This window comes from Neolamprologus multifasciatus, chromosome 20, assembly GCF_963576455.1.
Source record: "Neolamprologus multifasciatus chromosome 20, fNeoMul1.2, whole genome shotgun sequence".
NCBI lineage: Eukaryota > Metazoa > Chordata > Actinopteri > Cichliformes > Cichlidae > Neolamprologus > Neolamprologus multifasciatus.
Window position 1 is genome coordinate 20,018,919 of NC_140458.1, and position 25,571 is coordinate 20,044,489.

The 25,571-nt window shown below is 37.7% G+C and overlaps 1 protein-coding gene across 2 annotated transcripts; it reads right to left on the minus strand.

Moving 5' to 3' along the window:
* Positions 1-2,443: 2,443 nt before the first annotated feature.
* gata5 (GATA binding protein 5) lies at positions 2,444-14,581 on the minus strand. 2 transcript variants are annotated; one of them, XM_085145560.1, is made up of 7 exons: positions 14,239-14,581; positions 13,097-13,757; positions 10,253-10,422; positions 7,847-7,975; positions 7,547-7,631; positions 7,153-7,280; positions 2,444-3,976 (listed from the first exon to the last, which is right to left on the minus strand). In XM_085145560.1, exons 2-7 carry the CDS (start codon positions 13,614-13,616, stop codon positions 3,857-3,859), a joined length of 1,152 nt encoding a protein of 383 aa, XP_085001686.1. In that variant the 5' UTR covers positions 13,617-13,757; positions 14,239-14,581; the 3' UTR covers positions 2,444-3,856. The 2 variants fall into 2 exon arrangements, with proteins under 2 accessions (XP_085001686.1, XP_085001687.1); XM_085145561.1 differs by lacking the exon at positions 14,239-14,581 and having other exon boundaries at positions 13,097-14,232.
* Positions 14,582-25,571: the final 10,990 nt, after the last annotated feature.

Sequence of the window (25,571 nt, forward strand, 5' to 3'; positions counted from 1 at the left end):
TAACTCTCTGTCGTTCACACGATATCTGAAGCTTTAAATGTGAGGCTTGAGGTAATATTCCTGTGCTGGTACTTTCATCAAACAACAGACCATTGTGACTTTATACTCTAATGCATTAAATTATACACCAACTTTGACTGAGATGCAAAAAGACTCAGTTTAACAAATTAGTCATCTTGCACAACTCATATTTATTTGCTATCATCTGATGTTAAAAGAGCACCTAGATTTTTTTTAAAAAATCTATAAAAATTCTTAAACCTATTAAGATCTTCTTTTAGTACAGAAGCTCGACTGTGCTAAACTAACTCTAGAAATCAATTAGTTTACAGTTTCAGAATGTATTTGGACAACATGAAGTTAAAATGTTATTCAACATTCCTGGTGAAATTACACAATAATAAATTACATTTTACATATAAGAGAATAAAGTAACAACACTTCAAAACAAGCAAAATTGCCACTTTCTGTGGGTAGAATGCCCTCCTGTTCTCAAAATCTCCTGGAATTCATTTTAAGCACCCAATTTATTCTTCTTCCTCCCACGCTTAGAATTCATGTGTCTGCATCTTCGCATCACACTGTAACAGGCCTCTCCCGGCAACAGATAAGACAGCAAAATCTTGGCCAACAGTCATAAAGCTGGGCATTGCTGGTGGTGCCTGGATGTCGCCACGACAGCAGTAAAGCAGCAGCCTTGTTGCTGACATGTCTGTAATTTCCGAGACTGTGCAGCTAATTCTGACCCAGCTATCATAAAGCGGAGTTGGAATGCAACCTTTGGTCGACAGTGCTGGCTTAATCAACTAACAGGGGAACACACCCTGCTTATATACACAAAATTAAGTATTAATGCAAGCATATACATGAAAGTATACAGTAAAGCCTAATTACCAAGGCAAGCAGTATTATTAGAAATGCACAATGACAGTGGACCAGGGATCTGAATCAAGAGAAAGTTACCTGATAATTTTAAATTCCATGTATTTAGAAGTTAGCATGGGGCATGAAATGTCAAAAAAATAGAATTGAAAAAGTTAAATAAAAAAATAAATAAAAAGTAATCATAAAACATATGATATGGTTAACAATTATCACCTTTGCCCTTTGGAAGAAAGACTGTTGTGATCCTAGTATGGGAAAAATTTAAAATAAACATTAACCTGACTTTCTGTTGCAAGTCCGTATGAATGAAGTTCACATGAGCTGGCAGAAATAAATAAAGTTATGGATTATTAAAACTAGAGCAATCCACATTTGTGTGTGCATTTATAAAGATCATAAGAAATAATCAAAGCAATATAGCTGTAAACCAACTCTCAGTTTTCTGACACCTTTTATAATGAGCACTGCACTGGTGATCCAGCTTATGTGTTGAATATGGTTCTCTGTTGGCACTGCGTTGGCAGACAGTAGGGAGCTATGGACAGGCTCTTTTACCTGCAGAGAACGTCTCTTGCCAGATGGAGGCAGTGTCTAAAGTATGTGGTACAATTAGTCTTTGGGATGCTATTCCTCAGGTTGCCCTTGGCCCTTCAGGCAGGCCTGGAGAAGAGCTGAGGGAAAACAGTGTTAAAAACAATGAAGTGTCCACTGAAGCCACTGTCTGTGCTTTTCATGCTGTATTTTTGTGTTTGTTTGTTTTTCTTTTTTGTTCTTTCTTCCATTGTTGGTTGGTTTCCATCTCTGTTCCAGTCTACTTTCAGCCAATCAGCTTACACACAGTTTCACGATGTTGGGTTTTTAGAGGACTGCACAGGAGCATGTTTGTGTCTGCATAGGCCCACTGTAGACTAATACCTGCACAAATACACACAACTGCCTACAACAAGTATTGCAAGGCAGTAAAAAAATTGACATGTATACCTAAAGTGTGGAGTGCTCTTTGCTAAAAGTAAATCTTGCAATGTGGTATAAAATCCCTGGCCATAAAATGCCTCTTGGCAGTTCAGTGGATGGTTAATTGGCAAAATGTTTCAAAATAACTTTTCTTTTGATGGTCCTTGTAACAATAAAAGGGAAAAAAATAAAGTCAAATCAGATTAAAGCAGCTTAAACTTCCCAATTTATGCTTCAACTAACACTTACTTTACAAACATTACTTTATTAATATGGACCACAGCCTGAAATACTGACCCAAAAATGTTTATAAAAAAGTAAAAATATCTACAAGTATTGAGATTGACTGTTGAAATAGCTGGAAATAATAATGGTAAGAAATAAAAGTAATGGCTAACAGGCTGAACTGCGACTAAAAATAAAAATAGAGTAGGTTCAATTATTTTAATTAAATGTTTTAGTTGGTGAACAGTTTCGCCAATATGATTGATAGTTAAAAGTGTTGAAAACATTTTCAGAATATTCACCTATAACTGGAGCGATGCTGAGCAGGCAGTTCGCTTGTACAATAAAGATTCATTCAAAAATCATTCCATTCATCAGATTTTTAAAATTTGAATCAGTTTTATTAAATTTAACAGATTCAAAGAGCACTGAAGAAAAAAGACCCAAAACAACTCCTAACAAAATAACAGTTCCTTACATATTAACAAAACACAGATAATAAATTTAGATAATAATGTTTACAACAATTTCACACTTTGTTTTGTCTTTGATTTTTGAAGAAAAAAAATAATTGCACTTTCATTAAGATCAAATTTTAGAGCAGTAAAATGGTAAAAATTCTGATATGTCATCATGTCAGAATTAAAATGACTGCTCCTGGTTTTCAAATAACTCTTGCAGGATGCATTTTATCTCTTCTGTTTCTTGTAAAAATAAATCTACCATAATCTAAGCATCACCACTTAGACACATAGAGCACAAAAGCCATTCTACATGGAGAACAGTGGGTCATAACTGGCTGGTTTTAGTATCTACAATGACTTTTAACAGTCCTTATCTCAACACAAATAATGTGCCTATAAAAGTTAATTATCTACAAGGGAATGAGACATGTTCAACAGCCATAAAGGCATTTTCTGGATTTCTTTCTTGCAGTGACAACAACATGAAAACATGTTCTTGAAAACCTCATAGAAAACCATGACATTTTATCACATTAGTGACAGTAAGGAACATGAATGAAACTGTTATGAGGAGTCTTTGCAAGTTGCTATGACCCTTAGGTTTTAAACTTTAGTAGCATTAATAGCTATATGAATAACTGCATATTCAATGTGCACGTGTTTCTTACCTATTGAAGAGGTGGAACTTGGCACCCGAGAAACAAAGTCTGGAGCCTTTTTTAAGCAATAAAAAATATGATCTTGTCCAAAACTAACCAAGTTGTTTTGTGCATAACCATTAACAACAAACTTTGCTTTCCCCTCTGACGATTTCAGACTGAAGCAACGAATGACCCATACGAAGTTGGATGGAAGTCATAAAAAAGGGGGCTAAAGGAGTTAAAGCTCATAAAATCAAACTCAATCATCCTTGCATTGGTTTGCTGTGTAGATTATTGCCAAAAACAGCAATATCTTTTAGCAATAGGTAGTAGTTGTTGTCCCTCTGAGGAAATGAAGTTGCTAGATATGAGTTTAGAAAAGCCAGGGCCAGTCCAGAGTCTTTGGAAAGCTCACATGCGTCCTTCAAAAATGCAGTCCAGGAGAGCCGTTTATGCTTCCATTACATAGCCAGTGTGTTACAGTATATAATATAGAAAATACATTAGATATCCTTAGAATGAAATTGTGCAGTCCCTTTTGATAATAGTGGGTCATAACTGTCTGGTTATGACCCACTATGTTGGCCCTCCACAGCTTCAGAGTTGTTAAGGAGAAGTTTCAGGATGGTGGGATAACCTTACTGATCAATCAAGTCGGGTCAGTATTGCCCTTATGGCAGAGCTTGTTCATGCTTGAGACAGCGCACACCAGGAATTCTGTGGAACCAAGGAGGTCGGAGTAAATGGAAAATCCTCATATTTAATGTCCACGTGTCCTGAGGCTGTGCTGTCCAACTGAGAAGCAGTCTACAGGAATAAAAGACATTCAAAAAATTACTAAACTTTTTTTTGTTTTTTACAAAATGAGCATCATATTTTGCTCAAAATTACCGGAAACTAGCCATTTCACTCACAAACCTATCAACAAAGTGTTTGGTGAGGTCTAATAAGGGCAGTCAGTTTTCCCATAGATTTCTATACAACCAGATGTGTATTTGCATTAAGAGAAGTCGTTCTCTGCTGACCATTGGAATGATTGAACGTTGAAGGCATTGTGTTCACTTTTCATACCCAGAAATTTCACCTATCTTTATATGCTACTGCATGTCAAAAAATGTCAACATTGTCAAAGTTTCTGTATTTAGAACTTCATTAAAAAAAGGCAAAGTTTCATATATTTATATATTTCAGCCTTTTGTTTTGAATTTTGATGATTAAAGCTATTCAAAAATCAGAAACACAGTATCTCAAATTACCAGAATATTTCAGAAGATCAATCAAAAAAGTATTTACACCAAAAATTACAGAAATATTCAACCTCTGTAACATATGTTCATTTATGTACCAGTGGTTGGTTGAGGCTCCTTTCCTATGCTTCCTATCAGAGCATTGTGGAAAAGAGGCAATCAACTTGTGGAATTGCTTGGATATTAATTAAGCCCAGACTGCCTTGGGAGCAGCCATCTTTACTTTTGAATTTTACTTTTGGTATTCATCTTCCTCATGACAATACCAGTGATTTGTGGTTAAGGTCAGGGGAGTTGGTTGGCCAATCGAGCACAAGCAAACAAACCATTGGGAAATAGTTTTGGCACTGTGGGCAGGTGTTGATTACCTGTGGAAAAGGAAATTGGAATCTCTATAAAGCTTCTACAGTGTCTGCAGATGGGACATGTTCTAAAGCAAGTGTCTAAAATCGTGTGGCTGTGTCCAATTTCAACTAACAACCACCAACATCAACCAAGAAATCAAGAAAGACTGAAAACTTCACACTGCACTTTAAACACCATCAGTTCTTCGGCATGTCACTCTTTTTATGAGCTGTAAGCGATATTCATCAAAACAAAAAGGATTCATTTATTATACTTCATATAAAATGAATGTGGAATATATAATAAACCTTACATGTTTAAATTACTACTAAACAAACCACCATAATCAACATAATATTATTTTATTAGAGAAAAATACTAATAAATTCTATGGATGTAACTGGCTAGCTGACTGATTGGACTGGGTAGTGCTAGTATCCCCGGAAGTAACGATGTTAGTCAATTGCAGACATGCTCTTTCCACCCTTTTAAATTTATTGATTGAAATCTAATGTATTAATTTAATGTTTCTTTAAGTGGTTCCCAAACTTTTTTTGTTAAGCCCCCCTTTATTTTACAAAAAAAATCTTCGCGACCCCACAACACCTAATCCCACCCTCCTGCCCCCCCAGCACAAACACATCCTCCAGCCACACACACCCATATTTGGTTTTCAAACTCCATTGTGGGTTATTTCACACCTCAAACATTTAGTAAACAAATACATGAATAAAAGTAAACTGCAATAAATTACAGGTAGCAATGAAATAAATTAGCCTACTAACTCTTTTACACTATGTCCACACCTACACGGGTATTTTTGAAAATGCAGTTTTTTCTATGGGTTTTCGAATCACCGAAAAATGCGATTTTTTTTTAAACTCCCTATTTGCGTTTACGTGTGGACGAGGAATACAGAGTTCGTCACATAACGTCAAAGGTATGTGCCTTTTTTCACGTCACGCTGTGCGCCACGTTATTGTTTACATGAGATAAATTTCTACAATGGCAGATAGAGACAAAATACTGTTAATCTATCTGCAGTTTTTACAGGCTTACATATACACACGCAGTTACTGTCCCTCCATTTAGAAAGACAGAGGCGTCATGGTGTGATTATTTTACGTGTAGTTTTTTTTCCTGTGTAATAATACTCAACATTGCTATCAATACATTTTTCAAAAAATGCCTCTCTGTCCAAAATGGGTTTAAAAACATAAACAGCTGTGGGATACTGTTTGTCTGTGATTTGGACAGGGGGAACAAACTGTGGCAGGATCAGCCTGATATTATTTGTATCCCGTTGTAACTTTACTGTATAAAGAGCTAACATCTCCAAAATGTCAGGAGTAGTTAGTCATTACAACAAGTGTTTGTGAACTAAAAATCAAGAATGTGGGATACTGTTTGTCCGTGATTTGGACAGCCCAGCGCGCGCTCCCCGCGCAGGCGGAAGTAATTCTGTCGCAGAGACCTACCTTGGCACTTGTGCAGGTGAAGCCAACGGGAAGATATGCTTCACCATATTTTCTAGTTTTTGGCTTTGAAGGAAGTTGGTTTGGAAACATTTTAGGCGATGCTTCATCTTCTGCTTTGCGTTTGTGTGGAAGCCCGTGAAAAACCTGTCCATTATGCTAGCAGTGTCCAAGCGTTCTTTTTTTTTCTTTTCATACGCGCCCCTCCTGCAATGGCGGGCCCCACACTTTGGGAACCTCTGCTTTAAGCAATCTAGGCATAACATTTCCTTAAAGTAACTGAATGAATGGAGTCATGTCAATGAATGCATGTGATTATAGCACATTAGGCTCTATATCCCCTTCATTGACAAGTTAATTCGGATCCAGTGGATTAAACTGCAAAAAGAAACCTGTGAAGGTTTGGGAGTAGAAGAGCAAGCAAAATCCTTCAGACTTAAAACATTTATAGGTTCACGACCTGGAATTTTTAGTCACCTCTTCTTTCACATCTCTTTTTGTGAGTATGACAGAGCTTAACGTCTTAAAGATGGTACTTCCTACAATCACTTTTGTACCATTGCTCTTATTGAAATGGTTTTAGCATGTTTGAATCAAGCTGAAAAGAGCATTTTCATAAAGGTCAGACATTTCTGAAGGACCCTTAACAGCTTGAGAAATTCCAAATATTGACAAGCCATTGGCAGAGGGATATGGGAGAGACATCTAGACAGATATTTTTCACAGATGCTTCAGCAAATTTCATGTGCCGCTTACTAGCCATATGCAAGGACAGTTTAAAAAGAAAAAATAGATGCATTAAAAAAACACAAAAGAATAGCCAAAACTAAAATCTGTTGAGCAGTTGTTTAAATAATTGCTGCTCAATTTAGTCTCTACACAGTCAAACATAGAATTTGCATGGAAAACCTTTTACCTGAGTGGCAGATGTGACAGTCTGTCCAGCATAGGGTGATGGGGCCATGTTGGGTTCACTCTTAATAGTGGAAGCGTGCTCTGAGACTGACAGGGAGGTTGGGGAGCTGGTGTCAGAGGTGATAGATCCTGGAGAATCAGCAGGATGATAATATGAGCTATTATTATGTTAATACACTGAGGTGCTTTTCAGAATGGTTTGCAGATTCTGAAAAACTTTTAACCCAGAAAGGGTTAGAGAAAGCAGATTCTCAAACAATTCTGGCATAATCTTTTTGTTTTTCTTGTTTATTTCATTTCTTGTTAGTAGCTACTCACATGACTGACACTGCTTTCATTAACCAGCTTTTTCTTCTACACAACATCCTTCATATTTTAGTGTCTGTTTGACCTACCTGTGGATGTTTTATTCTTGGGCATCTTGGGTTTCCGCTTCCTTGTCTGAATGCTCTCTTTCTTCATTGCAAGAGGTCTGGGCACCTGGAAGGAATACAGCAACACAAATAAGTTGAGTCTACCTCCCAGGCCCTAATACAACAGAGGCTACAGTGTCATGACAACCCACACAACCTCTCCTCCCACACTCTGATAACAGTGACCACAGTGCCCTTGGAGAGGTTTTACGCTGTGCAAATAATGAGCTGCTCCCTGCTGGAGCAAGAAGCTTGCTGAAAGAGCCTTTTAGCATGGCCTACCCCATGTAGCTTCATGTAGAGGCCACAGGCATTGCAGACAGGTTCTCCCTCAGCGTTGCGTCTCCACAGTGTGGTGGTGCTGGTATGGCAGTTAGTGCAGCACAAGCCAGCCCGGCGTGATGTGGTCTGCTGCAGGAGGACATATTTGAATGGTAAATTATAAACTGTCTGAAATCACAGATCACATCTTGAAGTAAGGTTTGAGAAATTGGCGTTAAGCTGTTCCCTCAACTTTTCCAATGAATTGCAGGATGCTGGTATGTTTGGTATAACAATGATGAATGCCCCCAGGCCCATGCAAAAGAGAAAATAATAACTCATTAGCTGGGCAACATGTAAAGGCAACATAAATAATTCTTTCAAGTGTGAATATCTGTTTGGTTTGGGGTGAAACAAAAGCAGCAGCAGAAAATCCCGTTGCTAAGCAGAAACTTGTCTAAAAACAGCTCAAATCAAGGGCAAGGTCAGCACAGGACAAATAAAAAGCAGTAAAAAAAAGCCCTGTTGTGGAAATAGTTTGTTGAGTAGCTGACAGTCGCAGTTGCTCTGGAGCTGGAAGTTCCTGGGAAATACAGAGCCCTTGAAGCCTCCATGCACTAACAATGCCGTTCACATTTTCTGAATTATTACTAATCAATATCTCCTTTAACCTCCTAGGACCTGGCATCCACATATGTGGACATCACATTTTGGGTTATTTAGACCAAAATACTCAGTTTTGGTCTACATGGGCCTGATATCCACTTACGAGAACATTATACTGCTACTGTTCTATCAAAATTTTAAACAAATATCCTCATATGTGGCTCTCATTTTTCTTAAAAACAAAAATAGGGTTAAAAAAAATCTGGTAATTCTTTGTTTTTACTTTCATCAGGCCCCAATGTGACCAAATATCAAAGAGAAATTAAAAATGCATGCCGTGGAAGAGTTCGGGTCTTAGGAGGTTAAAACGAGAAACAAGATATAATAGATCTACCAAAGAATCTGGGCATAAAGACCTAAGTCACATGATAAAAATAAAGTGTTTAATAAGTGTCTTATTGAAGATTTAATACTTTGACAGTGATGCATTTTTGTTTATCTTGCTGATTACCAGTAATTCATTTCAACATTTAACTTTATACACTAATAACAATATAACTTGGCCATTTAAGGAAAGCATGGGTGTTATCTGAATCCCTGCTTAGCTGCTTCAGTCGTCCCCTGTTTTCTCCTCATTGTTATCAAGTCTTTGCTTATTTTGGATTTCTTTTCATAATTGTGCATTAAGATACTTTCATTTTTATAAATGAAATGTCACTGGAATAACTGTTTTTTTTTTTAAATAATAATATCAGATTACAAAAACAAACTGAAAATTTTTATATTATATTTTTATGATAAAAATTTTCTTTTTCTTTATCCCAGCTTCCCCCAGAGTGATGATTTGCTGTATTTATATCAGTATAAATAGAACATGTTTGGTTTTAAACTGTAGACTGAAGAAAAACAGTCTTAACATAACTGCAGGTTCAGTTTGTAACCAGCTTGTCAAAAGCTATAAAAGCAATAATGTGCAATGTAATTTCCATTTGATTAGTAAGCCATGAGAGAAAGTTTCACAACAGCGTGTTTATTCTCATTATATTACAGTCAAATATGGTTCCAGGCACTTAAATGATAATTGTTGCATGGAGTTACCCCAGTTTGATGGAGGAGATGTTATGCCTGTTCGAAGATTTTAAGGACAAAATAATTTCAAAAAGATGTCTAGAAATGAGCCTCTGGAGAAAAAAATGGAACACAACAGCTTACAGTACTAGAAAAAAAATGTATAGTTGTTTAACTTTGTGGTAAAAATATAAGTGTGTCAGAGATGAAATATGAATTTGCATCTTTATGCTTTTTGATTATCTGCTGGTAAATTAAGGTAGTTGAAAAAAAATAATTTTTTTTATTTCTTGTTAGAATGAATAATAATCTTTTATTTTCAAGACCGTTTTCTTTTTTGATCGCTTTGATTGTTTTGCTGACTCTGCTCTCCTCTTGCAACATTAAAGTGCAACACACAATCCGTGTATGTACCATCCATTGGGAAAAAAATCGGAAAGGCCCCCGCATAGTAATAGTATATGTATTTTTTTAAATTATTGAATATTAATGAGGATTACATTTACTGATGATTTCCAATGCTATATCTGGTTGAAATACCGGAAATGATTTTATAGTTTAAATTACACCAGACGATCAGCTAAAAGAAATCGATAAATAAACAATTTGGAGTCTGTTGAATGGCAGAGTGGTTTGAAAAATGCAAATCATGAGGTAGGCTGACTCGGTATCGCCCAAGTGTAATATAGGCTACATAGTTATACTTTTTTTTTTTTAAGTTCTATGTTTTTTCGATCTATCGGCGAGTCTTACCAGTCGTTTCTGCGGCTTGATGAGGGGCCTGTTGATGCCGTTCATCTTGTGATAGAGGCCGCAGGCGTTACACAAGTAGTGCCCGGTCCCGTCTCTGCGCCACAGCGGGGTCGACACGGAGCCACAGTTGACGCACTCCCTGCCCTCCGTGGGCATGTCGTCTATCAGGTCTGAACACAGACAGGGAAAACGCACATTAGACTGAATGCATGTACACATATACCATAACTCTGCACATAACATGATTATTTCATGGCTGTTGGCCAGTTTATTTCATTTGAGTTTAGGAGATTATTTAGGCCTAAACGTTTACATGGTACCCGTGTTCACTTCCAGTTTGTCCAACGTGACCAATCTCTGACAATCTCTAACACTTCTTATCTCCGTGGTTTCACGACGTTTTGGTCTCTCTGGTACCCTTAGATGAATATATTCAAAAGACTACATGCCTTATTACAACACCTTCTTCTGAACTTTTACAGCGTACGCGGGCGTGCGTGGCGCTGTCGTGGTTACGGTCCAGTGCCTGATGAATAGCCAGGGAGGAATGTAACCCGCCACCACGCAACCCCCCATCCCAGTCCGTATGATGAAGGGCGCTCAAACGCATGCGAATGAATCAAATAGAGGAATCTGTTTGGGGGGTAGCTTTTTCAGCGACCCCCCCCCCCCCCCCACACACACACACACACCCTCCGCCATCACCTCAGCCTCCACATTCATCACTCTCTGACACACTGCGGACTCCTGGCATTAATTGCTCAAATACCTAATCCCTCCACCGATAAACCAGAGAAAGAGAGACAGACAGAGCGAGCCAGACCTGAAGTAGACCACGTCCGTCGGGACAAAGCTGTCCCGGACTCACCCTTTGAACTTGTGATTGTATTTCTCATCATTTCGGAAGAAAAGAATTCATCACAAAATAAAGGGCGAGTAAAACTGAAAAGGAGCGCATGCGCAACGGATTTGGGCTATCTGGGTCATTGCGTTTTAATTACCAAACACTTTACATGAATAATATTAACCGAAAGATTTTCTGCTAGTTATTCATATTTAAGATGACTGAGAAGAATTAATGGGTTTATGTTTCCGTAAATGGTCCAAATGAATCTTCACAGTCAGCCTAAAGATAATCATCATCTCCAATGCTTAGGGTTGGAAATAATGACATGAGAATTTGGATTTGAGATCAAAACACAAAACACTAGATTGCTTTAGAACATGACAACCCTTAAACTAAACACATATGTTACATAAAAAATACATGCGCTTAGAAAGTGAGTTAGCAGCGTTTATAGTCATCTATAAGTAGTAAAATGATAAAACTAGCCATGATGAGATAAATGAACTCTGTAAAACAAGTTAACGTCCCATAAGTTGAATAGCCTCATGGTTAGACTCATCCCCTTGCCTGAAAATGTTTATTTTTTGTTCAAATTAAAATAATTTATGCGTTCAAGTCCCCAAATGTTGATTCGGTTAATGCACTTATAATAAATAATCGGCTGTGCGCTTTATTGCTATGTCATTAAACTTTAGCTCTACCCAGTGATTATTTAATCGTTTTTGAAATATTTAACTGCAGTATCACAAAACATCAAAGCTTGTTTCGTCCCCGTCAATCAAATTAAAAGAAAACAGGAAAGAAGCAAAACTGCACCAATCAATGTTTTTTTTTTCTTTATAGGGTCGATGGAAACTTTATTGTTAACACATTTTAACTATCAAGACTGTTCTGACAATAAACTCTGCCCAAGTGTTTAAGGCCATAAAGACCGACTAGTTTTGTTTTCCTTTGTGCACAAATTTAAATGCCTGATATGTAAAACATCCATGTCAATCCTGGGACCTACAAAAAAGACCTACTAACAAATGTGGGCCAGAGATCCCCCATTAGTTTATGAGGATATTAATACTTTACCACTAAGAATACTGCAAGAGATTCTTGTATGAACATACATACATACATTTTTAAGTGGTGTCAAACCATCAAACTCTTCTAAATCATGAACTTCAAACACTCCTGTCTCCCCGATCCAACACGTGGCCTCCAAATAAATGCTGACGGCTACACTTAGAGACGTTTCGACTGTCTGATCAAGGTGATAACCGCTCTTATTGTCACGGCAGTGGCCCTTTTCACTGGGCTTCTCTCTCCCCGTGTGTATTGAATGTCGTGATTAAAGCAGGGATTTAAATTAACATTTTAATCGATCCTCTTTTAACGTCACTCTCTTCTTGATGAATGTGTATTGTTTAAATCTAATGTGGGATTGTTAGGGGACTTTGATTCAATCACCGACCGCATGACACAAGCATTATGTTTACAGGCCTCTCTGTCAGCCGCTGTAATAAATAACTGCCTGGCCTTTACAACCGATAAATGAGGTTTAAAAAGAACCTCTGCCATGTTAAAAACAATAACAATGATTGTGGAGCAACAACAACACCGTTTCCACGAACAAAATGTTCAGAATATTCAATTTGTCTTATTGATGCTGACATTTGGACATTAAGCAGCCAATAATTAGAAGATATAAAGCAGGCATAGACTGACGTGATTGTTATTATGTTCTTAATATTTGGAAGGAAAATGCAACAATTTAGCTTACGAGTGTTTTCAAGCCGTAATATGATCTTGTGGCAATAAAAAAACAGAAAACAGCAAACCCCCATTAAAACAGATTAAAAATGATCAAATTATGACAAATTATTTTATGAATAAAAAATATTTACTGTCAGTCTTTCATACTTCGTTAAAAAAATAATTAAAAAAATTCCAGTAAATCAGAGGGAACTGGGATTTCGCAATAGTTTTAGAAACTTGATTTATGTGCTTACCCAGACTGGATCTTCTCCCCGACAGACCACCTTGTCGGCCCTGCAGGCTGATCACCCCGCTTTCGAAATGTCCCGGCGTCCAGGAGGATGTCGCCATCTCGGGGCTCATGTAGGCGTACGGGTTGGAGTAGGAACCTCCGACCGAGCGCACCAGAGCGCCTCCGTACTGGTCAGCGCGAGCTCCGTTTCCGAGAACCAGCGGGTTCTGGTAGGTTGCATCTCGCCCGGTGTTGGTGCTCACGGGCGGGCTGTGCGAGTAGGAGAATCCATGTGAGGGATGGGGGCTGCTGGGCGTGAAGGAAGAGCAGTCTGTGCCGGCCTGTGGCCAGCCGTGATGACCACTGAGGCCGTGAGACTGATGGGGCGAGTCGCAGGTTTGCAGGTAGGGCAGGGTTGGCAGCATGGCAGGAACCCTGGTGGAAGGAACGTAGACGGGAGAGCTGGCCGAGGGATGGATGTAATTTCCGGTGTCATGCGTGTAATGGGACTGATTGGAAGAAAAGGCCAGGCTTTGATACATTTTTCTCTCTTTAAAATCTACTTCCTGGCGGAAAACTGGAAAAACACGGGGAGGGCTTCCTCAGCCAGTCGCAGTACTGCGGAGATGTCCACAAATCTCATCCACACTCTCCTGAGGAACTTTTGTGCCTTGATGTGAATCCTGCATTGTTACAAATGTACAGAGAAAGAAGATAGCTGAAAAAACACTGGAAAAGTTTCGTGGGCAACTGATCCACCCACCCAGCCTGTAAGCTTTATTGCGCAAAAATAAAACCTATTTTTCCCCAATCAATGAGCCATGCCAAAAGGAAAGTTCGACAGTCCGCGTCAGACATATTTCACCTATACCACCTTGAGACATGAAATGGATTAGAATGACATTAATGATCAAGGATATCTGCGCACTCGGAGGCGACTATCAGCAACCCCACACATCCTGCGCCTCCGCAGTTGGCTCATTAAATCAGAAACGGAAACCCAATCAAACACCACAAAAGATAGCGAGCTCCCCTTCCATATCTGCGATGCATATACTTTCTATCAATAGTAAACCAAAAACACATAAAACGTTGATAATGGTTCTGCGCCGTGTACAAGAGGAACGCAGTTTCTTTCCAAGGGCTCTCAGTGCATTATCTCACCAGATAAGGACGGTCGGGTGATAAAGCAGTCTGGTCTTTTACCAGTCAAAATTTTCAGCATACAAGCGCAGTAGGCAAACTTTCTCCCTCCGTACCCACGCAGACAGACGATGGAGCTCAGCCGAGCCTCTCCAAATATCTCGGTTTTAGTTCGTTAAAGTTGCTCACAAGTGGTGGAAGATAAATGTAAGCAAAAGTAAAATGATTTTTTTCCAGGGGGAGGGGGAGTCCGGGATCACTGGAGCGCTCTTCTTCCTCTGCGTATATCTGGAGATAGGTACTGTCGCTGATAATTGCTGTTATGAGTGTGCGCCTATTCGCTCTCCTACTGGAAAATTTGTACGGGAGTAAAACACGTGACACGGATCGACGCTCTGATGTAGACCTGGGTGGGAACGGCGGAGGGGAGGGAAGGAAGGCGCTAAGGAGGGAGGACCCCTGGGTAGGACAGGGCAGGAGAGCTCAAACCTGAGAATTGAGGACTTCTAAAGTGTAAACTAATAGGACCCTGTTCTGTTTGATAGGACGAAGGATATGGAGGCTCCATTGGCACTTTATGCACAGCAGTATTCACGATCATTGTCTTTACGCTTCATTCTACGGGGGAATTTAATGCACGACTTTTTTTTTCTTTTTTTTAAAAAAATTCACCTGGAAAATCATGTTTTAAGGTTTTCCACATTTGAAACAAATAAAAAAAAAATACCCGTCTTACTGCTCCCAAGGTTTCCATTTTCATTCAACAATTAAATCAGCTCCTCAAGGTATAAAAGTGCAGAATGAAACTGAAAGATACTTTTTTTTAGATTAAAACTATTACGTCTACCTGTCCATTGGAGGAAGAGAAAGAAATAGAACTAGAACAATAACCTACTGTATATAAAACAATCACTTTAGGCTTAGCTGGTAGCTCACAGAAACCAATGGGAATTATTGGTGATTTAAGCGTCAATTAACCTTTGACTAAAGAAAAAAAATAGCAGGTTAAAAATACAAAATATATACAGAGAAATATAAGGAAGTTAATTCCGTTATTATTTGTATAATTTACATTTCACTGCAATAATAATAATAATAATAATAATAATAATAATAAAACATGCATGAACGTTTCATTTTTATTGTAGGCGGGGTAAACTGGTAAATAATATATATCAAATTAAAACAAAACCATGCAAAATCAACAACAGGTTGGGAATAACACGGGGCTAATTAAGTTAAACTCGTAATGAAAATGTAACATACAGCAAATAAAGACAAAAATATATTGTATTTGACAGTTTGTAATGAACAACTATGTTTTCGATTTAGAAACCAAAGCTTGTAAAATGAATTAGATTTAGATTACATCAAAATCAAAAGTAAATATTTTCAAAGGGCGTCTTTTCTCCGTCTTCTGTATGGAAATGCTTTAATTTGATCAGCATCTTTTCGGCCGTCTAAAAACATTAAGGGCTGACACCGTAACAGACTTCTGTCTGGTGTCCATTAATTAATCCTTCCTCTGGTCTTCTACATCCGTCCATCTGCGCAGAGCAGCAGTGGAGTCTGTCGGTCTCCTTCCTTTCGTCTTCTAATGACAGAGCATTTGGTGTCAATTTTTGAAACATCCTCAAACTCAATGTCTGTCGCCTGCTATGAGCATATTTTCTCATTTAAAATATTTAACGAAATAAAGGATAATGGGACCATTTTAGAAGCGCAGGACAAAGAAATATCATTAATTCAGTGTTTTATATTGAATGAATAATGCAGGACTAAGATAATGTTTTCACTTTATTGGTAGTTTCAAAAGCTAATTTCCTTTAAGAAGAAAACAGAAGAAAAAGAAAAGAATGGGCTCCTTGAGCAGCAGCCAAACAGCGCTCTCTTTAAATAGAGTGAGTTCTGCACAAGTAGTCTAAGCTCGGCCTCAGATCACATTTATAAGCTGGTCACGTCTTATCAAATATAACCCATCACCATTACATCATTATTCGGTTCATGTTTGCTGTTTAAGAAGAGGGTGATATAGACACTGTGATCAATACTGTGGGAGAGTCCTCTTCAGCTGTGGTAGGATAGAGTTGATGCTGTTTTTTTTCGCTAAACGACTTCTTATATCACAGCATACATTCACTTTAATGATTGTAAAATAACATAAACAACCCAAGTGAAGTGAAGTGAAATTTATTAAGTACCGTGAGATTATCAAATAAATGCGCTAAAAGCTAAGGAACTCACACTTTCAGTCAAACAGCATTCAGGTAATTGCAGGTAATACCTCAATCCAGCAAAATATGTCTGATCAAGACAGGGGCCTCCTCTCTCCTGCTTCTTCTTAGAACAGCTCCTCCTCCAAATGTATTCTCCACTACAACCACTTTTAGGTAAATTTGTTGTATATGTAATTTTCATTTACCTCATCTAAGATATTATTTCATTAGTGATAAAATTTATCTGTTATTATCTTTATCCAATTTAGTAATTATTTCACAACTTTCAAAAACGTCTTGGCAAATAAATTGCATTCATGTAAAGAGTCAGCAATATAATGATGAGTCTTCTTCCTCATAACAGCACCTCTCTAGCATGCAGGTTATCAGCATCTGGTCCCTCTCCTTTTCCTTATCGGTGTTCAAAACCCACATTCTGTGGGCTTCAGCTTATCTGGCTGCTTCTTGATCATACAGATGTTTCCTCAAAGACTAACATCTTCCAGTCATCTAGGGACAATTATGTGAAATTCTCTTCATTTTCCAGCATGATGGTGACTGCATCACAAGGTGAAAAGTGAAAAGTGGCTTAAAGATAATCAGTTTAACATTTTAGGCTGCTTATTCTGATCGAGAATCTATGGTCATGACATTTCAGCAAATTTCCTCCAAAAATGACATATTTGTGTTGAAATGGCAGCAAAGTTGGAATCAGATATAAAGCTCCATAAAGTTAAGCTGGGAGGAGTTTGGGGTGGGTGGACGGGTCAATAATTCATTACGGGAAAGTAACGGTAATCTAATTACCGTTTTTGCAATAGTAATCCCTTACTTTACTCGTTACTTGAAAAAAGTAATCGGATTACAGTAACGCGTTACAAGTAACGCATTACTGCCCATCTCTGATAATAACAGCAGCATTTATGTTAACACAACTATAAGTTTAACATGATCGTACTTCAGAAGTTATGTTAGAAAATATATGAGAGGTTTAAATAGTTGCAGAAGCTGAGAATTTCTCTAGATAAGTATTAATGCCAGTTTAACACTGTCATACTAAACGCTTTAATGGTAATGTTAATAGATTAACAAGCTAGCTGGCATTTATTACATAATGTCAAATATAAAATAAAATAAAATAAAATATATGGCCATTTCATGGTACTGATAACAACTAATTGTCACTGTGATTTTTTTTTGAATAAGCAAAGGTTTAACCATTAATCTCCAGTTAATTTGTTTTAAAATATTATTTCAGTTGAAATTCTGCAATGTCGCAAAAAGCTAGGAAAGTAAATGTGGCAAACGCATTAAAAAAACAAGACTGGAAACAAAATGATAAAATTAAAACATTAATTTCAGTGCATTGCTCTAAATGTTTTTGGGCTCCGACATTCAGCTTTCTTTAATTTTGAGGCCAGTGATTGGAATGACTATCAATGGCAGTAAAAGATATGGTTGATTGACAAATGACAGGGTGGTAAATCCATTATAGTGTTACCCCATCAACTGGAGCCTTGAATATCCACTAGCTACCAACTGCCAGAGAGTGATGCATGACAAGTGAATCGCTTCCTGTGTGGACAACCCGTTGATTAAATTAGAAGGCTATACCTCAATAGAGGGGCATGTTTGTCAGCTTTCATTCATTCTACCTGGTATCTCTCACTTACTCACTTACTAAGGCTCCTTCCCCACCAGGGAGGTGGCATTCAGTGTCCCTGCAGCTAGCCTTAGTAGCTGGGGATCAGACTGCTAGGACCTCCACCATATGGAGTGATCACATTTATCATTAAGTAAATCAGAGCTAAATAGATCATGCGAAATGACTGGAAAATTAGAACTTGAAATTTTTGTAATTAATAAAAGAATCTCCCAGCCTCTGTGGGAGCTTTAAAAACATGATTGATTTTCCTGGAAATTTTTCACTAATAGAAAAGATTTTATTTTATTTTATTTTATTTTATTTTATTTTATTTTATTTTATTTTATTTTATTTTATTTTATTGTGTGGAAATGATTATGATTATTATTATTACCACTACAACTAGTAATAGCAATGATAAAATCATTAATGAATAAATTATTAATTATTCAAATAGGTACACTGGGGTGTGACCACAGAAAGCTAAAAGCTTTCTTATCATCATTTCTAATTTTGAACAGTTTTAAACTCACAATAAAAGCTACAAGGTGTTGGGAACTGGATGAACTAGAGCTATAAAATGAAACTGAATTAAATACCAAATTTAATCTTATAAATTTATGACTTTTACATTTTTGTTTTGTTTGTTGACAGGTCGAATTTTAAAATGTGTAGTTTTTTTAAATTGATCTATTTTTCCACATAAATAATTCAAAATAGAATTATAAATAAAATAAATATTGGACTTCCATCATCTTGAACAAAACTATAGAATTAATTTATCAGATTTCCCCAACAGTAAAAGTATATGTCACTGCCTGCTGTAAGACCACTCACTCTCCCTTGATGAAAAGAAGGCAATGAGACGGTTTAACACATGGAGTAATTCTCGTCTCTCAGTATGGGAGTGAGATAGTGGCCTTATGAATGAGGTGATTGGTGAGGGGCCTGCTCCATCACAGCTTCTTTCTGCTCCCCCCAGTCAGTCTGTGGTTATGTCCACAAAAAACAGAATTCACAAATATGCCACATTCCCACCACAGGCTGCATATCTGCTGTTTATGTCAGTTTTTGGTCATGTTTCTACAGGCTGGCTGATAGGGTGATAGGCTTTGTGTGTACATAGAAATGCCTTTTAACTTTGATCACCCTATAATGTGACGCCGCTGTCCTTTTCGGCTGCATTCCATGGACTGGAATGGAGTTTTAGCCTCTGTCTTCATTTTGCATACACATGGCTGTAAGATAAGTGAAGAATGTTACCAGTGGTATTTATTGTCTATGTAGCAAGCAGGCTACAGTGTGTTTGTGTGAGCTGTCTGTCTTTTTTAGACAGTAATTTCTTGTCAGTGGTGCAAATTGATGGCATGATCACTTCAGATAAATTCTTCATTCATCATAGACTAAGCATTACCGACTCAGACCTACCCCAAAACTATAATGAGCAATTGACAGAGGCATGCTGAAACAGCTCTGATATTGCTGGTAATGGTGTGAAAGAAGGCTGACAGAGGAGCCGGTGCTCAGACAGGATTGAGGCTCAGATAGGTGCTATTGCCACAGCTGACTCCAGCTCAGCTGGAGGGAGGTCAGAGATGCATTTCTCCTCTTGATGGCAGATGAATAGTCCCAAGGTTCACATCTTGTTTGTCTTCTGTAGCTGGAATTGAGATATTTAGCTCTGGTCTGAAGATAGGCTACAGCAGATTGTGATGTATAGTTATAATCATTCTGCTCTGTGTGCTTGTGTTGTGGATCTGGAGAATAAATGTACACTCTAGTCAACCACACTCATTCACACTTACGGCCAGTTTAGAATCACTAATGAGTAACAAGAATGTGGTAAGGCTGTAGGAGGAAGACCAGTGCCCAGTATAGATAGATAGATAGATAGCTAGATAGATAGATAGATAGATAGATAGATAGATAGATAGATAGATAGATAGATAGATAGATAGATAGATAGATAGATAGATAGATAGATAAACCCAAAGCTCCCTGGGTTTTCCAAAGATAGCAGCAGAGAGAGTCTGTGGGCACAGGTCTATACTCAAAGCATTAGTAAGATGGTGTAATTATTCTGTCTGTGAGTCCAAGGATCCAGACCTCATGGTTTTCATTGGCTTTGCTTTCTACTGACTCCATATACATATATTTCATATACATATATTTCATTATTGGTACCTTTGACTCTACATACCTTATATTTATTTGTTCTCTTCTTATGTATAAATTAATAATCGGCCTCTTCACGTGTCTCATCCTCCCTCTTTGACATCTATGAGCCACGTAAACCTGAATAAATAGGTAGAGAACCCCATCTGTATTATGTGTAAAAATTCCAGGCAGGCTCTGTTGATTTTATATGAAGATGGCAAGATGAAAAGAGATCTGAGTGGCTTTGAAAAAGAGTTCATTGATGGGGCAAAGAAGTTAGGTACGGAGCCTAACTTCTTTGCTCCGTACCTAAGTTAGGTGCGAGATCTCGCAAAACTTTTGCGAGATCTCGCAAAAGTCCGTCTTAATTTTTTTTTTCTCCCATGTCCCCTGCGGGGCTCCGTAGTTAGGAGCTTCTGTCACAACTACCACTTAACTAGCTGCTGTTTCCATATCACTGATTAAAGTCTCATCTTCAAGGTAAGGGGCAAACTTTAGAAAATAAGGTCAGAAATTATGGGTGACAGCACACCTTTGATGAGTGGAATACTCATGCAATAGTGTGCAACAAAGGACATCCAGGTAACTTTCCCTTGTGTGAAGGAGAATGCCAAAACATGATGTGATCAAACTATCAGCAAGAATTAAATAGACAGCACTAAATTTAATTTAGTGCTGTCAGCGTTAATCTTGCTAAAATGACATTAATGCCATACAGCACTAACACGTTAACGAGCTAACCGCGCTAATGCGTTGACGCTGTGCAGCCCCATGCACAGGGCAATCCGCGCTTAACATTATTTTAACGAGATTAATGCTGACAGCACTAATTAAATTTGATTCATGTAGTGCCATTTCACAATAACAGTTGCTGCAAGGCATTTCTAGTAGTCAGCAATCAAATCCGTATATGCAAGCACTTGGGACCAGTGGGAAGATGAAACCTCCATGAGGTTCTGGGTGGGACAAACAACTGTTGTGACTGGCTGGGGGTGAGGGGACCGAAAAGAGAGCAGAGGTAGAGAGGACAAAAGGCACACTATGGGAGACAGCCAGATTTGAATTATTACTAACGCTTGTTTAAACCTCTGAAAGTGTTGTATGAGGAAAGGAAGTACATAACATAAAAAGCATTGGTCAAAGGCCTGTGGAACTCAGGTCTACCAGCTTCATATGATTCAAACCATCAGAGTTCCTTTAATATCTACTGTATGTTCCGATTTCTGTAGTATAATATTGTGTAATATTGTAATATTCTGTATAATAATATTGTATTGAATGAGGCACTGAGGTCTAATAGGTGTGAGAAGGTCATTTGTCTTTACTAAGGCTATTACTAATGCTGAAGCTCTTCAAATAAGCCATTGCTCTGCAGATGGTCACTCCGGTGTTTTATAACTACTGGTTAGAAACTGGCTTATAACTTGCTAAGACGACTAGATCAAGTATTAAGTTAGAATTTTAAAGTAGTGGTTTAATTACCACTATCTTATAAACCTGTGGTGTTTACTCCACAGGCAATAATAAAGATAGATTGATCATACTTAAAAATGAATCATTATTTATTGGTAAGACTTTTTTGAACTATGTTGTAGAAATAGCCTCTAATTGATCATTTGGAGGAATTAAACATAAACATTAATACAGAAAAAGTCATTACGAGTTAATGGAATACTTGTTTCAACTGAGATCTGATTCTCTGTCAGCCTGGTTAGAGAGCTGACATGAGACCTGGGGTTGTTTCTGTTTTCCTCTATCAGTCATACATATTAAGTTATCTTTACATAGTTTTTTTTTTATTTGTAAATAGAATAACTGGCCAAATAAAGGTCTTCTAAATTAGTGAAATGTCAGTTCCTCTCCAGTTCACAAGGTGTGCATTTGTGAATTATACCTGCTAGTCAAGTATCTCTGAATTGCAGTGAAGGAGATAAATGTAGAAGAATTATTTCCTTAAACGTATAGTTTAAAGAAGTACTTCTTGTAGGAATAGAGTCCGTCTATCAAGAAGAAATAGTTCTTTGTCAATTTCATATTGATGCATTTTATATTATAGTAGCAACTGCACCGCATAAACCACTCATTACAAATGTGAATGCACATTTGAGAGTTAATGATGCAGCATTGATCATCATGAAGTGATATGTCAGATGAGTCATCACTGACCACATTCTCAGTAAGTGGACAGTTGCGTATGTGTCGTACATCTAGGAGAATTTGAACAGATACAGTACCTTAGACTGTACTCTCCACCACAATCATGAAGACACCAAATGAGGAAATATCCTTTAGTAAATCCTTTAATAGATGTAGGTACTCTTCCTCTTTGGTAGAGTTGTAGAGACTTTGATGCTGATGCATGAATGCATGCCGATGTGTATTGAAGTTGCCCTGTTCTGATACTGCATCTACTGTCTATTTATATAAAAACACATATATACTGAATGAAAATCTAAGGTCAGTGAATGCAAATGATCTGCTAAAATCCAATGATTAATTCATATTTAATGATTGAATGTCTAATGTATGCAATAGTAGCAACCACATGGGTAATAAAAGGCTGAAACCTCCTAATTACCCCTTAACCATTTCATTAATTAACCATAGCATTAGTTCAGGCAGCCCACACAGAAATAAATTGATCTTAATCCCAGCAACTGATAGCTTTGCTGATACCCTTCTACATAATTGACTAGCTGCAAGCCACTTTGCAACCTACATCTTGGGATTGTTTCTTCTAATGACAGTAAAAATAATTAAACCAGGCTTAAGGTAACTTTGTTAATATAGTTCTTCCAGTGCTACATCTCTTGACGATGTTGCTCGATAATGAGATTCCTACTCCAAAATGCATAATTTTGAAGTCTTGGCAGAAACGAATGTTGCTGAAAATTCTCATTCAGTCAGCTTTAAATCAGACACTATGATCACAAGCAAGACTTTTCCTGGTGTTATAATGTGATATGTGCGTAATGTATGCTCACTGTCAAGAAATTAATTCTCCGATCGCCAGGGTGTCATGTCAGATAAGTCACACAGAAGCTGAATTTGTATGTAATCGTGTATTCCCACCGTGATTGTTTTCTTTTCAAATTAATCATTGTTTCGAGGCACGACAATTTGCCAGACCTTCTGCATGACTGCTGGCAGCAGGCCACTTCCTCTCTTTCCATCTGTTCTATGCAGTGGTCAGATCATCACAACTATGTGAGCTCTCTTCTCTTACCAATTCAGATTCAGAACATTTCTACCAGAGCGCAGACAGAGTGGGAAGAAAGGTGGGCTGGATGGCCCATGTTCCTGGTGCTCTGCTCACTGGGGAATGTAAAGCAGGAGTCAGCCTAATCTCCAGCGCTTATGAGAGACTGGCTTCTATCTGCCTGTCTGCCACTTCTTTATCTGTGTGTTTCATTACAGCCTGTCAGGCCCTATCTGGCTAACCCTAACTCTGCTACTTCTGGGTTCAGGCCCAGGGACAGTGGAGTAGAATAAACATAAGCTCACAAGTAAGACTGGACAGTACTTGTAATGGTATATTATAATCTGTCATTGCAATGCTATTTAATTAAATCATGTGAATGGTTTTAGTTTTACAGTAAATGTTTGCTTGGGAATTGTAATGAACAACAAAGAAACATCACTTATATACAAAGCGGCTGCTGATTTTTCTAAATAAATATTTAGTTCCCTGACGTTTAATGACATGTAAAATGGCTAAGATAAAACTTTCTCACTTTGTTTGTCATCTGTGATTAGAATGCTTAGTTTTCTTTCTTTTTATCTTTTAAATATTGATTTTTATTATCATCCTTGGTTCTTGTGTTACCCTTTTTCAAATGTCTCCTATGTTCTTCGTCTTCCCCTGCTCGTTGTCATGTTGGACCCTCAAAATTGCCTGTGTCTTCTGTTTCAAGTTCTGTTCCTAGTCTTACCAGTTAAAGTTGTCTGTTTTGAGTTGCCAGCAATAAAGCTGAGTTCTTTAAGTTTGCTTTTGCCTCCACGAGTCCTGCCCTTGGGTCCTTCATCCTGCCTGCCTGCACACAGCCATGACAGAATTTTTGTGCTGTTCTGAATCTTCGCTTGTATAGTTTTACCTTGCTGGATTATTCCATTTTAAATGGTTTCTGTTTTCTTTTGGATGCTATTATTTCCTTGGATATTCCTTTCTTAGCTTTTGTTTATAGCATAATTCTAATGTTTTCTACCTACCTGGTAGTCCCTCTTCTCTTCATCATGAAGACCTTGTTATTGCTAAGATTTTTTTTTCCTCCTATGAGAAATTTATATATGAGTGTGACCTGTATTGCATGTGTCTGTCATATTGTATTCCTCTTTTTTTTCTTCCAACATTGTGGACTTTGACTTTCCCCTTATCTGACATCCAACAATAGAGTGTTCACTATGTTAAGTGGACTAAAAAGCCTTCTCAGGTAAATGTGCAGTTTTAAGGTTTTCAATAAACTGGAAGAAGAAGATTTATTTATGTTAAGGAAGTTAAATTTCCTTGTACTATTACAAGGCTTACTCAACTTCACGCAACTCCAGAGCTGCTTGCCTGCTCTGTGCTGAGTACTGTGGTACCTTGTAATGCTGAACAAATTGCTGTTACTTGCCATTACTCTACTTAATCTCCTGCAGATTGAATCTTTTTTGTCCAAACAATGATGAAGAGTTAAATAGGGTGTGAAACATCTTCCTCTACAGTCCCATAAAAGGCCAATTTACACAGACCATTTACTTGTGGTTCAATCGCACAACACGGAGTCTCCCAGCCAGCTGTCACCCAGGCTGCAGGCAAACATATATCCAATGAAAACATGCTTTTCAGGGCTTGTGTGTGGATATGTGTTGGTGTTTTGCTGCTAATGTAGTTCTGCTTGTGTATTTGTGAGGATTTCTATGCCCACAATTAGTTCTTGTAGTCTCCAGAATGGAGGAATTGATCCACATGGGCTGTCTTTCCCATCTCAAAGGTCAAACAGCACAAACACAGGCCACATGAGATGAGCTAAACAAGCATTGAATGGTGATTATGTGTGCTAAGTGTGTTGGAGAACACAGTTATTGATTTATGTCTATGTACAGATGAGCCTGTGAGTACTCAGCAGACAGTGCTCTCATAAAATTTGTTTACTCATAAATATTGGAGTGAATAAAACTTGCTTTAAAGAAACAACAAAATTAAAAATGCTGAGTTAGTTAATTAACAGTTAATTAAGACTATGGAAGATGACAATGAAATAAACCCTTTTTTTCTGGCTGCTTACATTCCCAGGTAAAAAATTAGTATAAGAATTACATCTAGAAATTCTAATGATAGGATGTTTTTTTAATTA